Source organism: Bufo bufo, chromosome 10 (assembly GCF_905171765.1).
Source record: "Bufo bufo chromosome 10, aBufBuf1.1, whole genome shotgun sequence".
Classification (NCBI taxonomy): domain Eukaryota; kingdom Metazoa; phylum Chordata; class Amphibia; order Anura; family Bufonidae; genus Bufo; species Bufo bufo.
The window spans coordinates 90,681,454-90,703,515 of NC_053398.1; the positions used below are offsets into that span (position 1 = coordinate 90,681,454).

The 22,062-nt window shown below is 45.7% G+C and overlaps 1 protein-coding gene across 1 annotated transcript in view; it reads left to right on the forward strand.

The window, feature by feature from the left end:
* Positions 1 to 22,062, forward strand: part of LOC120981157 (protein-glutamine gamma-glutamyltransferase 5-like) — a 73,395-nt gene that overhangs the window by 12,543 nt on the left and 38,790 nt on the right. The window contains exons 3-6 of the mRNA XM_040410672.1: positions 8,488 to 8,730; positions 12,967 to 13,085; positions 13,395 to 13,523; positions 14,195 to 14,372. Of these exons, the coding sequence (XP_040266606.1) occupies positions 8,488 to 8,730; positions 12,967 to 13,085; positions 13,395 to 13,523; positions 14,195 to 14,372 (669 nt within the window). The remainder of the gene's footprint in view (positions 1 to 8,487; positions 8,731 to 12,966; positions 13,086 to 13,394; positions 13,524 to 14,194; positions 14,373 to 22,062) is intronic.

The window sequence follows — 22,062 nt, forward strand, 5'->3', positions numbered from 1 at the left end:
GATCGTGTTGCTCTGGCCGAATCTAACTTACTTGTTTTATGCCAGAACAAACTGTCTGCGGAGCTTTATTGTTCTGAATTTCGGATATGGGCAGCTGATTCAGGTTGGAATGATGCTGCACTCCGGAGTCAGTTCTGTCATGGTCTCTCAGAGAGATTGAAAGATGCGTTTGCTTTGCATGAGAGACCAACGTCCTTAGAGTCTGCCATGTCATTGGCGGTACGCCTTTACAGGCGTCTAAGAGAAAGAAACAAGACCTCTCTGTCCAGCCATTGTCAGTCTAGGGGCAATGGTGCGGACTCATTCAGTGTGCAGGGACCTCATCCTGTCTCGCTCCCCTCTGAGGAGGAGCCCATGCAGCTAGGTCGACTTGCCCCTGATAAAAGAGGATTTAGTCCTCAGAGTATGGTGTGTTTTTGTTGTGGGGGCATAGGTCATTTGGCAAATGTTTGTCCGTCTAGGAGATTCTTGAACTGTACTAAGAGCGATAATAAGAGAAAAACCTCAAAAGGTAAATCTTCAAGTTCTGCTTCATCTGCTACTTTGGGCAAAGTTGATGTAGGAATTGATGCTTTTCCTCTGACCTGCAGTTCCCGTTTTCTCTTGTCTGCCAGGGTGGCGCTAGAGAGCAAGGTCATTTCTTGTGAGATTTTTGTCGATAGTGGAGCGGCCGTCAATCTTATTGACACTCAATTTGTAGCCATGCATGGTTTTCAGGTTTGCACATTAGAAAAGGATACACCTGTTTTTGCTATTGACTCTGCTCCACTCTCACAGAGATCTCTGAAGGGCATTGTTCACAATATCCGGCTAGCTGTAGGTGACACTCATGTGGAGGATATCTCTTGTTTTGTCCTTAACGGATTGCCTTCTCCTCTAGTTTTGGGGTTACCCTGGCTCACTAGACATAACCCCACTATTGATTGGCAAGGAAGGCAAATAAATGAGTGGAGTGACTTTTGTAGAGAGAATTGTCTCACAGCGACTTTTGCAGAGGTGTCTACTAAAACTGTGCCATCATTTCTCTCTGATTTCTCAGACGTGTTTTCCGAGAGCGGTGTTCAGGAGCTACCTCCTCACCGGGAGTTTGACTGTCCCATTAACCTCATTCCCGGCGCCAAGCTGCCAAAAGCACGCCTCTACAATCTCTCACAACCGGAAAGAATCGCAATGCGAACTTATATCTCCGAGAGTCTCGATAAGGGGCATATTCGTCCCTCAAAGTCACCTGTGGCCGCGGGTTTTTTTTTTTGTTAAAAAAAAAGATGGCTCTCTGAGACCTTGCCTAGATTTTAGGGAGCTGAACCGTATCACGATTCGCGATCCCTATCCCCTTCCTCTGATCCCGGACCTCTTCAACCAAATTGTTGGGGCCAAGGTGTTTTCCAAATTGGATTTGAGAGGCGTGTACAACCTGGTCAGGGTCAGAGAGGGGGATGAATGGAAAACGGCCTTTAATACCCCTAACGGGCATTTCGAGAATCTCGTTATGCCTTTCGGCCTGATGAATGCTCCGGCCGTCTTTCAGCATTTTGTTAATAGTATTTTCTACCATTTAATGGGGAAATTTGTATTGGTGTATCTTGATGATATTTTGATTTTTTCCCCTGATGTTCAGACCCATCAGGATCATCTTTTTCAGGTTCTGCAGATTCTGCGGGAAAATAAATTGTACGCCAAGCTGGAGAAATGTATTTTTATGGTATCGGAGATTCAATTTCTGGGTTTTCTCCTCTCTGCTTCTGGTTTTCGCATGGATCCGGAGAAGGTCCGTGCTGTACTTGAGTGGGAGCTTCCTGAGAATCAGAAGGCATTGATGCGCTTTCTGGGTTTTGCGAACTATTACAGAAAGTTCATTTTGAATTATTCCTCTGTTGTCAAACCCCTTACTGACATGACAAAAAAGGGGGCGGATTTTTCCTCGGTCGGAGGAGGCGCTTGCAGCCTTTTCTAAGATTAAAGAGAGTTTTGCGTCTGCTCCCGTCTTGGTGCATCCCGATGTTTCCTTACCTTTTATTGTTGAGGTGGATGCTTCCGAGGTGGGTGTGGGTGCAGTTTTGTCCCAGGGCCCTTCTCCTGCCAAATGGCGACCCTGTGCCTTTTTCTCTAAAAAACTCTCCCCGGCAGAGAGAAACTATGATGTGGGAGATAGGGAGTTGTTGGCCATCAAGTTGGCTTTCGAGGAATGGCGCCATTGGTTGGAGGGGGCCAGGCACCCTATCACCGTTTTTACCGACCATAAGAATCTGGCATACTTGGAGTCGGCCAGGCGTATGAATCCGAGACAGGCCAGATGGTCTCTGTTCTTCTCCAGATTCAATTTTGTCGTTACATTCCGACCTGGGATCAAAAATGTGAAGGCTGATGCTCTCTCTCGCCGTTTTCCGGGAGGAGGAAACTCCGAGGACCCGGGTCCCATTTTGGCGGAGGGGGTAGTTGTTTCTGCTCTATATTCCGATTTGGAGGCCGAGGTTCAGGCTGCCCAGACTGAGGCACCTGCCCGTTGTCCTTCTGGGAAGTTGTTCGTGCCTCCTGAGCTACGTCACAAACTCTTCAAGGAGCATCATGATACGGTTCTTGCTGGTCACCCCGGGAGTAGAGCCACGGTAGATCTCATTGCTCTGAGATTTTGGTGGCCGGCTCTTCGTAAGTCGGTGGAGGGTTTTGTGGCTGCTTGTGAGACGTGCGCTCGCGCTAAGGTCCCTCGTTCACGGCCTTCAGGTTCCCTTCTTCCGTTACCCATACCTTCCCGTCCTTGGACACACCTGTCCATGGACTTTATCACGGATCTTCCTCGTTCCTCGGGGAAGTCGGTGATCCTGGTGGTGGTGGACCGTTTTAGCAAGATGGCTCATTTCGTACCTTTCCCTGGTTTACCCAATGCTAAAACGTTGGCGCAAGCTTTTGTCGACCATATTGTTAAATTGCACGGCATTCCCTCTGATATTGTTTCCGATAGAGGCACGCAGTTTGTGTCCAGGTTCTGGAAGGCTTTCTGTTCTCGCCTGGGGGTTCGGCTGTCCTTCTCTTCTGCTTTTCACCCGCAGTCGAATGGTCAGACTGAGCGCCTCAATCAGAATCTGGAGACATATTTGTGCTGTTTTGTGGCAGAGAACCAGGAGGATTGGTGTTCATTTCTCCCTCTTGCTGAGTTTGCTCTGAACAACCGTCGTCAGGAATCTTCTGATAAGTCACCATTCTTTGGTGCATATGGGTTCCATCCGCAGTTTGGGACATTCTCGGGAGGGGCTCTTTCTGGTTTACATGAGGAGGAGAGATTTTCCTCGTCTTTGTCTACCATTTGGCAAAAGATTCAGAGTAATCTTAGAAAGATGAGTGAGAAGTATAAGCGTGTGGCTGATAAGAGACGTGTGCCTGGTCCGGACCTGAATGTGGGTGATCTGGTGTGGTTGTCTACAAGAAATATTAAACTGAAGGTTCCCTCCTGGAAAATTGGGTCCCAAGTTTATTGGGCCTTATAAAATCCTGTCAGTCATCAATCCTGTTGCCTTCCGTCTTGATCTTCCACGGGTTTGGAAGATACATAATGTATTTCACAGATCTCTCTTAAAACCATATGTCCAGCCCTCGGTATCCTCCTCTTTGCCTCCTCCTCCATTTTTGGTTGATGGCAATCTGGAGTTTGAGGTTTCCAGAATTGTGGACTCTCGCATTGTCCGCGGTTCTCTTCAGTACCTCGTTCATTGGAAGGGTTATGGTCCTGAGGAGAGGATGTGGGTTCCGGTGTCGGACATTAAAGCCACTCGCCTCATCAGGGCATTTCATAGGGCTCATCCTGAGAAGGTGGGTCCTGGGTGTCCGGAGTCCACCCGTAGAGGGGGGGGTACTGTCACTACCAGAGCTTTGGGACTTTCTCACAGCTCTGTTTCTCCACCCCTGTGATGATGTCACTACTAGAGTTTGCAGGAGTTCTCACTGCTCTGTTTCTCCGCCCCTGTGATGAAGTCTTTACTTTCTGTTTCCTTCCTCCCAGCTGTTCCTCCTGCGGTTGATTTCCCTGCCTTTAAAGCACCCCTCCTCCTATTGTAGGGTGTGGATTATATTTCTCATTTCAGTTGTAGCTCTTGCTTGAGTATCTTCACTTGTAGCTATCAGTTCACTGGACCTGTGTTCTGCTGCAGCAAGCACTCCGGATATTGCCAGCTGTCCTTGGATCCGTCTTCTCTGCGGCTGCAGCACCTTCAGCTAAGTGTGCAGACATTGTTGTGTACCTGGTTATTTTCTGACTGGATCCAGGGCCATCTTTAATGTTGATTGGACCCTGGGCAAGAATTTACTTGGGCCCCCTGGATCCCGCCCCCCCCCCCACTTTGCTGTACTTGCTATAGAGCAGCACTTACCTGTCACGTCCAGGGCCTCCAGGTGACGTCTCCTCTCTGTCATCATCTTCTCTGTAGATCTTCTCTCTCATCATCTTCTCCACTCGGTCTGGACAACTTCTCTCAGCCGCCTCGTCTCTGCAGAGTGTGACACACAGACATCTGAGCTTCCTCACATTCTATCATTATCCCCCAACTGGAGTCCCCACAGTGTTATCCTGCTGCTTGCTGTGCCCCCCCAGGGGTGTAGCTATAGGGGGTGCAGAGGTAGCAGCCGCTACCGGGCCCAGGAGCATGAAGGGGCCCAAAGACACTTGTGCCGCATAAGAAGACACACAAAGCACTGAGGGAAGGGGCGCCCAAGCTGAACTCTTGCACCGGAGCCCATGATCCTTTAGTTACGCCCCTGCCCCCCCCTCCCAATACCCCCAAATACTATCCTGAAGAAACATTACTGCCCCCATAGTAATAGTGCTCCTCATAGTCCCACCAATAGTAATTCCCTTCTAGAGTGTCCTCATTAGTAACACTGCCCCAACCGTGATAATGCTCCTCAACAATGCCCCCATTATTAGAAGAGCCCTCCCATATTAATAATACCCTCACAGAGCCCCCAGTAGAAATAAGGCCCCCTATTGTTCCCCCAGTGGTAATAAAGCTCCCTACAGACCCCTCAGTAGTAATAAGGCCCCCATAGTGCGCTTAGTAGAAATAAGGCGGATCTATAAGACCCTCCTATAGAGCCCCATGTATTAATAAGACCGCCTATAATGTCCCCTGGATCTGCAGTGCCCCCTGCAGTTATAATCCTCCCTCCACCCTACAGTCCCATGTAAATAACATCACCTCCTCCCCAGCCGCCTCCAACGCACAGTCCCATGTAAACATCACCCCCTAAGGCTACCTTCACACTTGCGTTCGTGCGGATCTGTCCTGTACTTGTACAGGACGGATCCGCACCGATAATACAAACGAATGCATCCGTTCAGGACCGATTCGTTTGTATTAGATTTGAATTTCTAAGTCCCAATACGGATCCATCCTGACTTACATTGAAAGTCAATGGGGACGGATCCGTTTACAATTGCACCATTTTGTGTCAATGCAAAGGGATTTGTCCCCATTTACTTACATTGTAAGTCAGGACGGATCCGTTTGGCTGCGCAAGGCCATGCGGACACAAAAACGCTGCTTGCAGCATTTTGGGGTCCACCTCCGAAACGGAACGGGGGGCTGTACAGAGCCGAACGAATGCATTCAGAATGGATCTGCATCCATTCAGAATGCATTGGGGTTAAACTGATCCATTTGGGGCCGCATGTGAGAGCCTTGAAACGGATCTCACAAGCGGATCCCCAAACGCAAGTGTGAACGTAGCCTAAACATTAAGTCCCATGTACATAAACATCATTCCCCCCCACCATCCACTTTCAACATACAGTCCCATGTAAATAACATCACTCCCTCCCCCAGCCACCTCAAGCACACAGTTCCATGTCAATAACATCCCTCCCTTCAGCCCTAACATACATCCCAGTTAAATAACTACAACTCCCAGCATTGCTCTGCCTCTCCCTGTCCCTTCACTTACCTCTCCAGTACTCATATACAGACATCAGCATTAGGCTCCCTCTCCTCTTCACTCCGGTACAATCCTGCACTGGTCACATGATGGTGACATCATCCAGGTCATCCTATCACAGCCTGTTTTGCTGATCACATGACCTGTGATGTCACCAAAGGTCCTTCACCTCTACACCCAGTGTATTCGATTCAATTGTATTGCCGTTCTGTGTACGGCAATACAGTTGTATCTAGCAGGCAGGCAGGACATTCGGGGCCTGGGACAAAACATCAGGGGCCCAGGCCCCGAATGTTTTAATCTAGTGATGCAGTCACTAGTGAATGGGAGTCGGGAAACGGAGCTCCCTTGGGCCCCCAGGAGCAACTGGGCCCGGGGCAGCTGCCCCTTTTGCCCTGCGGCAAAGACGGCCCTGACTGGATCTGAGGTGGCCACGGTTCCCTCCATATACTGAGCAGGGCAACGGTGGCCGTGCCCCTTCCACTATTGTAGGGGTTACAGTGGTCATCAGTCTTAGGTACGTGGGCATGCCTCGTTCCGCCATTTGGATCTGGGCATGTGCTTTAGCAGCATAGGGAGAGCTTTGAGGGTCTGACAGGGGTCACCCTTTATCCTCCCTAGTTTGGGTCCGGTCAGTAGCTCTTTTTACTGTGTATACTCTTGTTGCTCACATACAGCCGTGACACCCACAAGCTCATCTTTGATGATACCAGCCCAAACCAGTACTCCACCTCCACCTTGCTGGCGTCTGAGTCGGACTGGAGCTCTCTGCCCTTTACCAATCCAGCCACGGGCCCATCCATCTGGCCCATCAAGACTCACTCTCATTTCATCAGTCCATAAAACCTTAGAAAAATCAGTCTTGAGATATTTCTTGGCCCAGTCTTGACGTTTCAGCTTGTGTGTCTTGTTCAGTGGTGGTCGTCTTTCAGCCTTTCTTACCTTGGCCATGTCTCTGAGTATTGCACACCTTGTGCTTTTGGGCACTCCAGTGATGTTGCAGCTCTGAAATATGGCCAAACTGGTGGCAAGTGGCATCTTGGCAGCTGCACGCTTGACTTTTCTCAGTTCATGGGCAGTTATTTTGCGCCTTGGTTTTTCCACACGCTTCTTGCGACCCTGTTGACTATTTTGAATGAAACGCTTGATTGTTCGATGATCACGCTTCAGAAGCTTTGCAATTTTAAGAGTGCTGCATCCCTCTGCAAGATATCTCACTATTTTTGACTTTTCTGAGCCTGTCAAGTCCTTCTTTTGACCCATTTTGCCAAAGGAAAGGAAGTTGCCTAATAATTATGCACACCTAATATAGGGTGTTGATGTCATTAGACCACACCCCTTCTCATTACAGAGATGCACATCACCTAATATGCTTAATTGGTAATAGGCTTTCGAGCCTATACAGCTTGGAGTAAGACAACATGCATAAAGAGGATGATGTGGTCAAAATACTCATTTGCCTAATAATTCTGCACGCAGTGTATTTGTGTGTCATGCCACTGGTTGTGCAACAAATTCTGTTTGGGTCTGTTCTGATTCTGTCTGCTTGTTCTGTGTTGAAGATTATACCCCTGTTCCTGGTCTCTCTAGATTGTGTTTGGATTTGTTAAGGTTCTTACCTAGTTCAGTCTGCCGCTACCTTGTTTCTGTTCTATGGATTAGTACCGTATATACTTGGTTTGCCTGACCATGTCTGGTTCAGTGTGTGTTTGCCTTGGGTTCATGTACTCTGCCAAGTTGTTCTCTGTCTGGGTCTGTGTGGTTTGCTTGTATCTCTGGTGCATTGCACTGGTGTCTCTGACCCCTCTGGGTTAGCTGCCAACTACACTGTGACCATTCCAAGTGTTGTTGGCCTGATGTTCTACTGGGTGTGCATATGTTTTGAAGATGGAGTTACATTGTTAGCCAGATTTATCACTTGCAACATTTTAAAATGTTGCAAAATAAAAATCAGAAGTATGCTCCAGTCCCCTGGTACAGTAGAAATAGACAGCACCATTATAATAATGACACCAAAAACAAAGCTCCAAAGTTAAAAACTTGGTTTAATTTGGCACAGAAAAATGACAGCCAACAGCAGACACAGATAAAAGACTTAACAAATTACCCTAATAATAAATCACCCCGTTAGAAAAGACAGTCTAAAGATGTGCCAGCTGAATGATACATTTAAGTTATAACTATTGGTTTGCTTACTTTACTTTATATAGAATTCTGGACCAGAAGTGACTCCTCTTTCCTATTATTGCACATCCCTTTCATGTCAAGCCACACCCAGATGCTGAGCCAAGTGCAAAAAGTTCTGGCTCAATCTGAGGCAGAATTCTAGCTAATTTTTATGAGTAAATTTGTCCCTATGAATCTATCCGGGAAATGCAAATACCAATCCACAGAAATGTTCATAACAGGAAAGACTACTTTATTTATAAAAGTAAATATGCCAAGTTTTGTGACAGTACTTGAATTTTTTTTTTTACATTCATCATGTATATTGTATAAAATATATTATATATATATATATATATATATATATATATATATAATTTGATTATTTTTTTCTTTCAGGAACACCAAACCTCATTAAATACGGAAAGAGAAAATGTTTTGGCTTATCAAGCAGTAGCATTAAGAATGACTGGAATGCTTCAGTTATCTGTGAAGACAGAGCTTCCATGGATATAAAGATCTTCCCTCCAGCTGATGCCATCATTGGTCTTCACACCTTAAATTTGCAAATATCAGATACTCAACTAAACAGAAACTACTGTCTTGGGGAATTCATAATACTTTTTAATGCTTGGTGTCCAGGTATTAATTATAAAGCTCTTCATGTTTGACTAAAGATTTGATATAATTAAAGGAGTTTTCCAGCCATTAATATTGATAACCTATTATCAGGATAGGTCATCAATATCTGATCGGCGGGGGTCCACTCCCAGGACTCCCGCCGATCAGCTGTTTGAATGGGAGGTAGCGCCACATGCAAGCACCACTTCCTCGTCATTACCCTACACTTCGTCTGCCAGCTGTAGGAATACATTGGAATATACCAATCACTAATGTAACAGCTTCCCCGATCTCAGTTGAGCGTGGCTGCCACATTTTCACTGCTCGGATGCTGTGAGCACATTTGAGTTACATTTGTGTTAAATGGGTTAGGACCATGCAGCAGGTGCCATGTTTAAAATGATGACTTCTGCTGTACATATAAAGCGGAAGTTGTCAAGGGGTTAATAGTTCGGTCATTTCTTTACACATCAATAAATATTGTGTTTATTTTTTATAATTTATTTTTATATCTTAAAATTGGGAAAGGGACTAATTAAAAGTTTTAATATATTTGTATTGTTTTTAAACTTTTTTACTGTACTTGAACATGATGTCTTCTGCAGTTTATGCGACTTTACCAGACCTTCATAACCTTCATAATTCCCCAGGCTGTCATACCAACCTATTGGAGACCAACAATTTGGCCGTGGGGGCTCCGATCAGAAGACAGAGGGAGCTCGCTCCTTCTGCCCAAGCCCACAGTTGCCGCTGTCACTATTGGCAGCAGCATCTGAGAGCTTAAATGACAGGCATTGGAGATATCTCCAATCTGGGTCACTGGCAGCAGTATTAGGCCTCATGCACACGACCGTATTTTTTTGCGGTCCGCAAAACGGGGTTCCGTTTTCCCGTGATCCGTGACCGTTTTTTCGTCCGTGGGTCTTCCTTGCTTTTTGGAGGATCCACGGACATGAAAAAAAAAGTCATTTTGGTGTCCGCCTGGCCGTGCGGAGCCAAACGGATCCGTCCTGAATTACAATGCAAGTCAATGGGGACGGATCCGTTTGACGTTGACACAATATGGTGCCATTTCAAACGGATCCGTCCCCATTGACTTTCAATGTAAAGTCTGGAGTCCCTTTTATACCATCTGATCGGAGTTTTCTCCAATCCGATGGTATATTTTAACTTGAAGCGTCCCCATCACCATGGGAACGCCTCTATGTTAGAATATACTGTCGGATATGAGTTAGATCGTGAAACCTCATTTCCGACAGTATATTCTAACACAGAGGCGTTCCCATGGTGATGGGGACGCTTCTAGTTAGAATATACTACAAACTGTGTACATGACTGCCCCCTGCTGCCTAGCAGCATCCGATCTCTTACAGGCGGCCGTGATCAGCACAATTAACCCCTCAGGTGCCGCACCTGAAGGAGTTAATTGTACTATCATATCCCCCTGTTAGAGATCAGGGCTGCCAGGCAGCAGGGGGCAGACCCCCCCCCTCCCCAGTTTGAATATCATTGGTGGCCAGTGCGGCCCCCCCCCTTCCTCCCTCTATTGTAATAATTTGTTGGTGGCACAGTGTACGCCCCCCCCCCCTTCCTCCCTCTATTGTAATAAATCGTTGGTGGCACAGTGTGCGCCCCCCATCGGCCCCCCCTCCCTCTATAGCATTAACAACATTGGTGGCCAGTGTGCGGCCTCCCATCTCTCCCCCCCCCCCCCCGATCATTGTTGGCAGCGGGTTACTAGCAATAGTACAATAGTAAAAGATTCATACTTACCTGGGAGCTGCGATGTTCGTGTCCGGCCGGGAGCTCCTCCTACTGGGAAGTGACAGTTCATTTAGCAATGCGCCGCACAGACCTGTCACTTACCAGTAGGTGGAGCTCCCGGCCGGACACGAACATCGCAGCAGCAGGTAAGTATGAATCTTCTACTATTGTACTATTGCTAACAATGCTAAGTAACCATGGCAACCAGGACTGTAGTAGCGTCCTGGTTGCCATGGTTACCGATCAGAGCCCCAGCGATTAAACTGGGACTCCGATCGGAACTCCGCTGCCACCAATGATGGGGGGGGGGGGGATGGGAGGCCGCACACTGGCCACCAATGTTGTTAATGCTATAGAGGGAGGGGGGGCCGATGGGGGGCGCACACTGTGCCACCAACGAATTATTACAATAGAGGGAGGGAGGGGGGGACGCACACTGTGCCACCAACGAATTATTACAATAGAGGGAGGGGGGGCCGCACTGGCCACCAACCTATTATTACAATAGAGGGGGGGGGGGCCGCACTGGCCATCAATGATATTCAAACTGGGGAGGGGGGGGTCTGCCCCCTGCTGCCTGGCAGCCCTGATCTCTTACAGGGGGATATGATAGTACAATTAACCCTTTCAGGTGCCGCACCATGGGAACGCTTCTGTGTTAGAATATACTGTCGGTTCTGAGTTTTCACGAAGTGAAAACTCAGCTTTGAAAAAGCTTTTATGCAGACGGATCTTCGGATCCGTCTGTATAAAAACTAACCTACGGCCACGGATCACGGACACGGATGCCAATCTTGTGTGCATCCGTGTTCTTTCACGGACCCATTGACTTGAATGGGTCCGTGAACCGTTGGCCGTGAAAAAAATAGGACAGGTCATATTTTTTTCACGGCCAGGAAACACGGATCACGGATGCGGCTGCAAAACGGTGCATTTTCCGATTTTTCCACGGACCCATTGAAAGTCAATGGGTCCGCGAAAAAAAACGGAAAACGGCACAACGGCCACGGGTGCACACAACGGTCGTGTGCATGAGGCCTTAGGGTAGTCATACACTAGCGTTATAGTTCTTGCAGAGAACAGCCTGCCAGAGATCTCTGGATCCAGTATTGTCGGGTGTTACTGAGATCTGGCCGCTCCCTGACAAATATGTCTCTGCCGGAATAGCCAGCCGGAACTTATAATGTTTGTGTGAAAGAAACCTTACACAACTGGCACCTGCCATGTATGGAGCAAGATCAGCACATAAATCTGCTCCATACTTCCCAGTAACGCTAATAACACACGGGTACGTCATGGTGGGTTAAGGTTTTTTTCGACCAGCTAAAGTAAAAAAAATAAAATCCTACTAATGAAAGTCAAATTTTTTGTTACTGTTTTGTTACAAGACTCTGACAATAGATTAGTCCCCTTCCCTCCATTGAAATAAATGTTGGCCTGCAATGGTTACGCATTGGTTTGCACTATTGCCTTACAGTAATGGAGTCTTGGGTTTGAATCTGACCAAGGACATCTGTGTGGATTATGTATATTCTTCCTAGGGCATGCCTGTTTCCTCACACACAGTTAAAACATACTGATAGGTCAATTGGAAATTTAGATTGTGATCCCCAATAGGAGCAATCTCCAAATCAAATTGCCTAATAGTAAATCTGTCTTAGTTGTCCTTTGGAACCAATCAGATATCAGCTTTCATTTTTTCAGAGCCCTGTAGGAACTGAAAGCTGAGCTCTGATTAGTTGCTATCGGCAGCTAAGACAGATTTACTATTAGGCAGTTTTATATGTAGATTTTGGAGACGGGCTACTTTTTCGTGGACCACCCTGTATTTGTAGAACATATAATTGGTCACAAACTTCTTATTTTAGTTTAACCCTCAGATGAAACTTGCCACATACCTGTTGGTGCTCGGCAGATGTCCTACAGACATATTAACGGTTGGTAATCTCACTGCCTCTATGTTATGATGAGGCTGTTGGATGCACTGTTGCTGCCACTGCTATGGAGCACTCTTGGCTAGGTTGGGGCGGTATTGTGGATTTTACCATTATGAGAGAATTGTGGCTTTTGTGCTATTGTCTCGTGGTATAGGGGATGTTCACATCACGTTCTTCCCATTCTTTTAACATATACAAAAAAATTATACGTTACACAGATGCCTCAGAGAGATGCCATACAGTGGCACCTGTTCACCATAGACTTCCATTGTAAAAAAAAATAGTATACCTTTTTTAAGCGGACCTTACAGGATACAAGAACATGCATGAAACGTGATGTGAGCCCACCCTAATGTGGTTTGTGATCAGACAGATTGTAGGCATGCACATTTTGTGCTTTTTTTAACATTCCTATTTGTGGTCAGAAAGGTAGGGAGAAGGAAAACCTTCATGTTAGGAAATATTCAGACCTCTTGGCAATCACCACACACTTAACTTCTGAGGTTTCTGGGTGTGTTTGTATCGTATTGGAATGAAATGATTTGTTTTATTGTAGATGATGCAGTTTTCCTTTCGGATCAAGAAGAGAGGAAAGAGTATGTTATGAATGAGAATGGATTTGTCTTTGTTGGCAATGCAAACTATATCTCTAAACGTTCCTGGAACTTTGGACAGGTAAATATACAGGGACACAAACCGGCCCATCCATTCTCATTACATCATAGATATGAGGGGGTCTGGCATGTGAGAAGGCGCTTTGAAACTGTCACATTTGGAAATATGGGCCAAGGTCCTACTGTATCTCTTATTTTGTAAGTTAGTTAATTTTATTGTTATTTTAAGTTGTAGGCACATAGCAGGAATTTGCTACGTGGTCAGATGTATATGCCAGCCTGTTAGTATTCAGATTACTGTGTAAAAGGGTGGAATTATTAATGAAATTATTCTTTCTATTTACTCTCTCTCTCTGCAAACCATGGGAAGTTTGATGAAGATATAGTAGACATTTGCTTAAAGCTACTGGATGAAAGTCTAGAAAGTCATAAAAATGCATTAAAGGACTATAATATGAGAAATGATCCAGTGTATGTCAGCAGAGTGCTCAGTGCAATGGTAAGTGGAAACACTAAATCACTTACACGACGAGCTTTGTATGGGTGCATTTCTTTTACCATCCAGGAGTCTGTCATAGGATGCATATAAACGTAAAGTGCAACAAAAAAAATCTTCCATAAGTAATGGGACCAGTGCTTCTACTTAGTGTTGTAAGCCATTACACAATGAAGGGATAAATACTTGTTGTAATTTATCAAGCTTGTAAACGCAGCAGTTTAAAAAATAAAAATACATTCTTGTTTTGTATGTTATTGCATTGTATAGAAATAGATAGAAAAGCCATTGGGGTAAATGTTTAATATTTAAATGCCACATGAAGTTCTATAAATCATGGTTGCCAAATAGTATTCCTGCCAATATAAGAAGTTGAGCACATCACATTTTTGCCCTATGTTTAACATATTTGTTGGGGAAAAAAAGATACACTTTCTATCTTTCTATCTGCAGGTTCCAGCAAAAATATGTACCGTATTTCATAATAGATACTTTTTATCTTTTTTTTTTTTTTTTTACAATGGAACCCTATAGTGACGGGTGCCACTGTATGGCATCCATTGTAGGCATCCTTTTAACGTACATGTCATGTCTATACTTTAAATGTGGGACGTGATGTGAACACAGACTAAGATCTTATATTCTCCTAAATAATATATTATGTTTTCCAATAGATTAATTCTAATGATGACAAGGGTGTAATGCTAGGCAGATGGCATGAACCATATGATGACGGTACAAGTCCTACAAAGTGGAATGGGAGCTGCTCCATCTTGCGTCAGTGGTACTCCTCTGGTTTCCAGCCGGTGAAATATGGACAGTGCTGGGTTTTTGCAGCAGTCTTATGTACAGGTAATGCATAATAAAAATAAAACCTATGCTTTTAAAATGTATCAAGGACCTATATCAACCCTTCCGCATCAGACTTGCATGATCAATATTGTAAACAGTTGTCTGAGATAAGGACAGAATGTCAGCGTTTTCAGAAGCAGCGCTACGCTTGTCCTTGGACTGGGATTGGTATTCAGCTTAGCTCCATTCATTTGAATTGGACTGAACTGCAATTCCTCTCAGAGCCCATAAACAAAAGTATATATATCTATATATTTTTTTTTTTTTTTGTGTGTGTGTGGGGGGGGGACATAAGAGCTTCTTTTACAATTTCTTCTGTAAATCTGCACATGAGTGTCAATGTGATGACAAGTACTTAGCAACTTTCGGTTATAATGGGGAAGGTTAAACTAAAGTCATGACTAGGAAAGAGGGAACAGGGCAACAAAAGATGAAGCAAGCCATAAATGTCAGTAAAATCTCACAGGGCAACTCATATCACACAAGTGCATTAAATACTGTACATACTAGAAATTGATTATTCTGTAAATGATCCCCTAACAAGACCATAGTAGGTACAGGTAATTGTCCGAGGTCCTGGATAGTGTTGAGTGAAGCGAAGCATTCGAATTGGAATTCAGTCCAAAGTTTAGGAAAACTGATTCGCAACAAATCCGAATTTCCTTGCGCTTCGTGGTAACGAATCAGTTTTTTCTAAAATGGCGACTGCACATCTTACAAAGTGAACGTAAGAAACCCGGGAACGTGATCACCCATAATGCCATGCAGGCAGCCAATTCCCTGTGATGTCACAGCCCTATAAAACCCTCATGCTATGTGCTCTCTGCCATTGTCCTGTGAGCTGGGAATAGAGAGAGACATGACAAGTGCTGATGCGCTAGGGACAGTGTTGCTGAAAATAATTAATAGAAGAATATTGGAGAAGGAGACTGCAGAGAGATTTTTGCTGCGTCCGTTTTATTTATTTATTCCTACATTTACTTATTCCTACATCAGCCGTAAATGTACTTTAATACCAATAAGATGGAAGCCTTTATTATTTCGGTGCCAGCATGCCAACCAATACCATCTAGTCTGCACTCCTTAGGGGTGCCAGGTCTTAATGATGACCTTCCTCATCTTTTGCTAGCTTTACTTCTTCCAAATCATACTTTAAAGTCTCCATGTCCTAGAAAAGTCAGCAAGATACAGAGAGAGAAGAAGCTGAATGTTCCTGATGACATATAGGGTTGAGCGAACCCGAACTTTTCTGACCCCGAACTTTTCTGTAAAAGTTCGGGTTCGAGTTCGGTGTTCGGCGATTTAATAGCGTTTTTTGAAAGGCTGCAGGGCAGCCAATCAACAAGCTTTTAACTCGTGTGCCCTTAGAAGCCATCACAACCAGGCCTACTAATGGCATGGCTGTGACTGGTCAGTGCAGGATGTGACCCAACCTCTATATAAGCTGGATTCACGTAGCGCCGCACGTCACTCTGCTCTTACTAGTGTAGGGAGAGGATGCTGCTGCTGTGAGGGAGAGAATAGGAAAGAATCTATCTGATATCAGAACTTGTTGTTAACTCTGCGATCTACAGCGATTTTATTTAATTTTTTCTGTGGGTGCAAAGCAACATTTTTGTACCCTGCCCTGAGCCCAGTGACACACAAAAATAAGTTTTATCCGTCTGTCAGTTAGGTGGGCGTCGGCGACCATTTTGTTCAAGTTCAGTGCACCAGCACAGCATATGTGCCAGGGACAATAATTGAATCCTGTTCTTTTAGTTCAGTGGGCAACATATACCCATTTTTTAAGTGCACCTGCACTGCATATGTGCCAGGGGAAGGGAAAATAATCTAGGTAATCCGTCTGTGAGTTCAGGGACCCAGGAGGTGACATATTCACATTTTTTTTCTGTAAAGTACCCCTGTGCTGCATATGTGAGTGTAATCAATTCAGTAAATCCATCTGTTAGATTCTGGGGGGACACATTAATAATTTTTTGCTAAAAAGTACATTTGCGCACTGCACTGCATTTGTTATAGTGAAAGAAAATCTGTTAAATCCCTCTGTTTAATTGTGGGTGAAAAAATAATATATTTTTTTCCATCAAGTACCTTTGCGGCCTGCACTGCAAATCTGATAGTGAAATAGAATCAGTAAATCCATCTGTTTCACTGTGGGTGAAAAAATCCTTATTTTTTTGCCAGAAAGTACCTTTGCGACGCTGCATTTCTGACAGTCCAATGCAACCATTAAATACTGCTGTTATATTTTTGTTTGAAAAAAACACCCATTTTGTGCTAGATATTACATTAGCGGCCTGCGCTGCATTTCTGACAGTCCAATAAAACCATAAAATACTGCTGTTACATTGTTGGTTGAAAAAAACTCACTTTTTGGCCATAAAGTACCTTTGCGGCCTGCACTGCAAATCTGATAATGAAATGAACTCAGTAAATCCATCTGTTTCACTGTGGGTGAAAAAAAATCATCCTTTTTTCCCCATAAAGTACCTTTGCAGCCTGCACTGCAAATCTGACAGCCAGGCAAATAAATACAGTAAATCCATCTGTAGGATGTGGGGTGACATTTCCACTGTTATCAGGCCAGTCATTTAAAAGTGGCTCAGAGGGTGGGTTCCTGCACCAACACAGGCCATGTGCAATACATCATTTTTACAACCCGGACACAGAAAGATAATTTATCTGTCTGTTCATTCTGTGGCTGACCTTTCTACAGCAATTTTTTGGTGGGCGCAATGCAACATCTAAAATAAATATTAATAATTTAATACTTAATCCGTGTGTTAGGTGGGCGACAAACCAATTTTTGTGTGAAGTACACCTGTATATGTGCCATGGACAATAATATAGTTAATCCTTCTGTGAGTTCAGGGGTTGACATATTTACATTGTTGGCTGTTTTATACCCCTGCTCTGCAAAGGTGACAGGGACCGAAATTTCAAAAAATCGTCTGTTCCATTGGTGGGTGACATCAGGGCCGTCTTTAATATTGATTGGACACTGGGCAAAAATTTACTTGGGCCCCCTGGATCCCGCCTTCCCACACCTTAGCAGGCAATCACGCCCTCCATCACAACACACACAAAAAAAATCCACACATCTGGTAGAGTCCAGTGAATGACTGTAAATACTTCCAGTTCTGAAGACTCCAGCGGCTCAGGATCAGTGCTCTGGGCAGCTGGGCTCAGGCTGGAAGTGGGCACCACTCTGCAGGAAGGAGACCGGGGCTCGGCTCACCCTAGTGTTACTGTGCACCCCAGCACCCCACAGTATGCAGTATAGCACCCTATAGTATACAGCAACCCACAGTATGCAGTATAGCACCCTATATTATACAGCACCACACAGCATGCAGTATAGCACCCTATAGTATACAGCACCACACAGAATGCAGTATAGCACCCCACACTATACAGTAACCCACAGTATACAGCACCTCACAGTATACAGTACCCCACAGTATATAGTAGAGCAGTATAGCAGCCCACACTATAGAGTACCCCACAGTATACAGTACCCCACAGTATACAGTAGAGCAGTATAGCAGCCCACAGTATACAGCACCCCACAGTATACAACACCTCACAGTATACAGTAGAGCAGTATAGCACCTCACCGTATACAGCACCCCAAACTATACACGATACAGCACCCCACACTATACAGCCCCCCACACTATACAGTACAGCAGTATAGCACTCCACAATATACAGCACCCACAGTATACAGTATACAGCCATCCACAGTATACAGCCCCCCACAGTATACAGTACAGCAGTATAGCACTCCACAATATACAGCCCGCCCACAGTATACAGCCCCCCACAGTATACAGTACAGCAGTATAGTATTCCACAATATACAGTATACAGCCCCCCACACTATACAGCCCCCCCACAGTATACAGGCCCCCACACTATACAGGCCCCCACACTATACAGCCCCCCACACTATACAGCCCCCCACAGTATACAGACCCCCACACTATACAGCCCCCCACACTATACAGCCCCCCACACTATATAGGCCCCCACAGTATACAGCCCTCCACAGTATACATCCCCCCTCACTATACAGCCCCCCACACTATACAGCACCCCACTATACAGTAGTTTACAGTATATTAGTATAACAGCCCCTGTTACCTTTTTCTGATGTAATCTTCACCAAAAAAGCTCCACAGTTAAGGCAAATTTCTGTCACAACACTCCTGGTAGGACCTTGATGACCTCATAGCCATGTGACCAGTAATATTGCTAGGTTACTGGTCACATGGTGATGATGTCATCTAAGGTCCTAGAGAATCACAGCTCTCACAAAAGTACGCTGCCTGAAGTGCCGGCAGGCATGCATGGCAGCACCCCCTGTGTAGCTGACAGCCTGACACCCGGGGCAGTGGCTAGCAGGGCTCAAGAGGCAACTGCCTTGGGCAACCCAGGAGCAACTGGGCCCGGGGCAGCTGCGCCTTTTGCCCTTTGGTAAAGACGGCCCTGGGTGACATTAACCCATTTTTGCCGAGTAAAAACCCCTGCTCTGCATAGGTGACAGGGATTTAAATTTCTAAAAATTGTCTGTTCCATTGGTGGGTGACATTAATCCATTTTTGCCATTGAAAAACCCCTGCTCTGCATAGGTGACAGGGACCGGAATTTCTAAAAACCGTCTGTTCCATTGGTGGGTGACATTAACCCATTTTTGCCGTTGAAAAACCCCTGCTCTGCATAGGTGACAGGGATTTAAATTTAAAAAATTTGTCTGTTCCATTGGTGGGTGACATTAACCCATTTTTGCCATTGAAAAACCCCTGCTCTGCATAGGTGACAGGGACCGAAATTTCTAAAAATCATCTATTCAATTGGTGGGTGACATTAACCCATTTTTGCCGTTGAAATACCCCTGCTCTGCATTGCTGACAGGGAACTAAATTTAGTAAAAACGTCTGTTACTTCGGTGGGTGACCGCAAAAAAATGAGGAGAGTGTCAAATAAGGGACGTGGCCCTGGTCGTGGTGCTGCTGGAGCTTCTGTTGCAGGGAGAGGACGTGGTCAATCTGTGCCAGCTACACGCCCAAATGAAACACCTTCCTCAGGTGCGAGTAGGCGACAGAGCATTCAGCGTTATTTTGTAGGCCTGAATGCCGCTCTATGAATGATGAGGCCAGAACAATTATAGGTGATAGTAGATTGGGTTGCTGACAGTGGATCCATTTCCTGCACATTGTCTCCCACCCAGTCTCTTGCTGAAAGATCAGAGTTGGCACCTGCAGCCCATGTCCATCAGTCTTTCACCTCACCCACTTGCAAATCAGCCAAGCAGTCTGAGCACCAAGTCATGCAGAAGTCTCTTCTGCTTTTTGATGACTCTGCTAGCAGGGTTTCCCAGGGCCATCCACCTAGCCCTGCCCCAGAAGTGGAAGAGATTGAGTGCACCAATGCCCAACCACTTATCTTTCAGGATGAGTACATGGGAGGACCATCGCAGCACGTCTCGGATGATGACGAAACACAGGTGCCAACTGCTGCGGCTTTCTGCAGTGTGCAGACCGACAAGGAGGGCAGGGGTGAAGATTGGGTGGAAGATGATGTGGAGGAAGATGAGGTCCTCGACCCCACATGAATTCAAGGTCATGCGAGTGACCTGTGCAGTTCGGAGGAAGAGGCGGTGGTCGCACAGAGCCACCAGCACAGCAAAAGAGGGAGCAGGATGCAAAAGCGGAGCGGCCGTCCCCTAGACAGTATGCCTCCTACTGCCCACCGCAGCAAGGGACCGAGCACACCAAAGCCAGCTCCAAGGAGTTCCCTGGCGCAGCAGTTCTTCATACAATGTGCTGACGACAAGACACGAATGGTTTGCACGCTGTGCAATCAGAGCCTGAAGAGAGGCACAAACGTTCTCAACTTGAGCACAACCTGCATGACCAGGCATCTAAGTGCAAAGCACGAGCTGCAGTGGAGTATGTCACGAACATACCTGTACGCAGACGGATACTGCACGTGACAAGGGGTGGTTAACTTGCGGTTAACCCTTTATAGTTACAATTCGGTATACTGCCATCACGTGTTTTAACGGCACACGAACCGACTACCGGTCACTCACCCTCACACAGAGCAGGGAATGAACCAGCTACCGCTTGCTGACCGATCATAATTGTTCAGCCAAGCAATAATCAAAATGACCTTTCTCACACAAAATGGTAACGTTACTCTCTTCAGAGACAGGATTCGTTAATTCCTTTGTTTAGAACACTGAAGACTTAGCAAATAAGATTTTTCAGTCTTTTAATAAAAGGTGAAAGGAAAAACAGTGCATATATATATTTACAGAAAAATCGACATAATAATAATTCAAGGTAATAGTAATTCACGACAGTTAAAATAAAAGGGATAATGGATGAAAAGTGTAAAGGGGGAACATTATTTACCAATATTTATGCAAATATCAATAATTAATATTCATAAATAGGAGGAGCCGTCTACCGATGACTCCGCCTATTTATAACTTTATATTAATAACACACTTTCACTTTGCCTTACGCTAATCACTAACCTAGCTGCATACGCCTTACTGGACTAACTATCGCTAATAACCACATGTTACGCAGATAGTTACAAATAAAACAAGATATTTATTAATACCTACAGAACACTACGCACGCAATCCACTAACAATACAGTACTATAAATACAGCACTAAACTACACTACACGGTTCCCAAATTCCACCCACAAAACTATCTAATACAGTACACACACACATACAGTATATTAGCAGCCCACCCCACCTGGTTCTAATCCTATCCCTAAGGGAATAACGAAGGGTTAACGGTGGCGCTGCAGGGGTGAATGCAGGCCACAGACACAGAAATACAGTCAGGGGTACAGCAGGGGGTAATAGGGAGCAGGGATGCTCCTGCAGGGATGGTATAGGGAATATGGCAGTAGGGGTAGTAGGGGTACGTTGGTGGGATAGAGAATATGGGAATGTAGGGGTTGTGTAGGGGATATGGGAATCGTTGGTGGGCTAGGGGATTTAATATAGGGGGTATAGGGAGTATGGGAATAATATAGGGGGTATAGGGAGTATGGGAATCGTTGGTGGGATAGAGGATATGGGCAAATCGTTGGTGGGATAGAGGATATGGGCAAGGGGTTAAAGGGAGTATGGGAATCGTTGGTGGGATAGGGTAGGTAAGGGTTAATTGTTGATGGGATAGTGGGGTGATACTCAGCTCTCCAGGGGTATGCCAAGGATGCTCGTTTTCCAGGGGTGGTCTTCTTGTGGGGGCGGCTCGTCTCTTCTACCCCCAGTGCAGGGCTGCTGGATATTTAGATCCCGCAGCCCGCACTCCCGGGCCGCGGCGCATGCGCTGTGTGCGTGCGCCACGGGCTAAGACACGTGGGCCGGCGCGGTGATATGACGTGACTGTGCCAGCCCGCGCGTCCCTGTACGCGCACAGCAGGGCCGCGCCACTTGCTGACAGGCGGAAGAAGCCTTTGATCTCCCGCCTGCAGCACTTTGCATTCCGGACAGCGCTTCCTCATCCTCTACCGCCTCCTCATCTGTTCAGCGTAACACCTTCACCACCAACTTCAGCACAGCCAGGGGTAAACGACAGCAGGCAGTTTTGAAACTTATCTGTTTGGGGGACAAACCACACACCGTGCAGGAGCTGTGGACGGGCATGGAA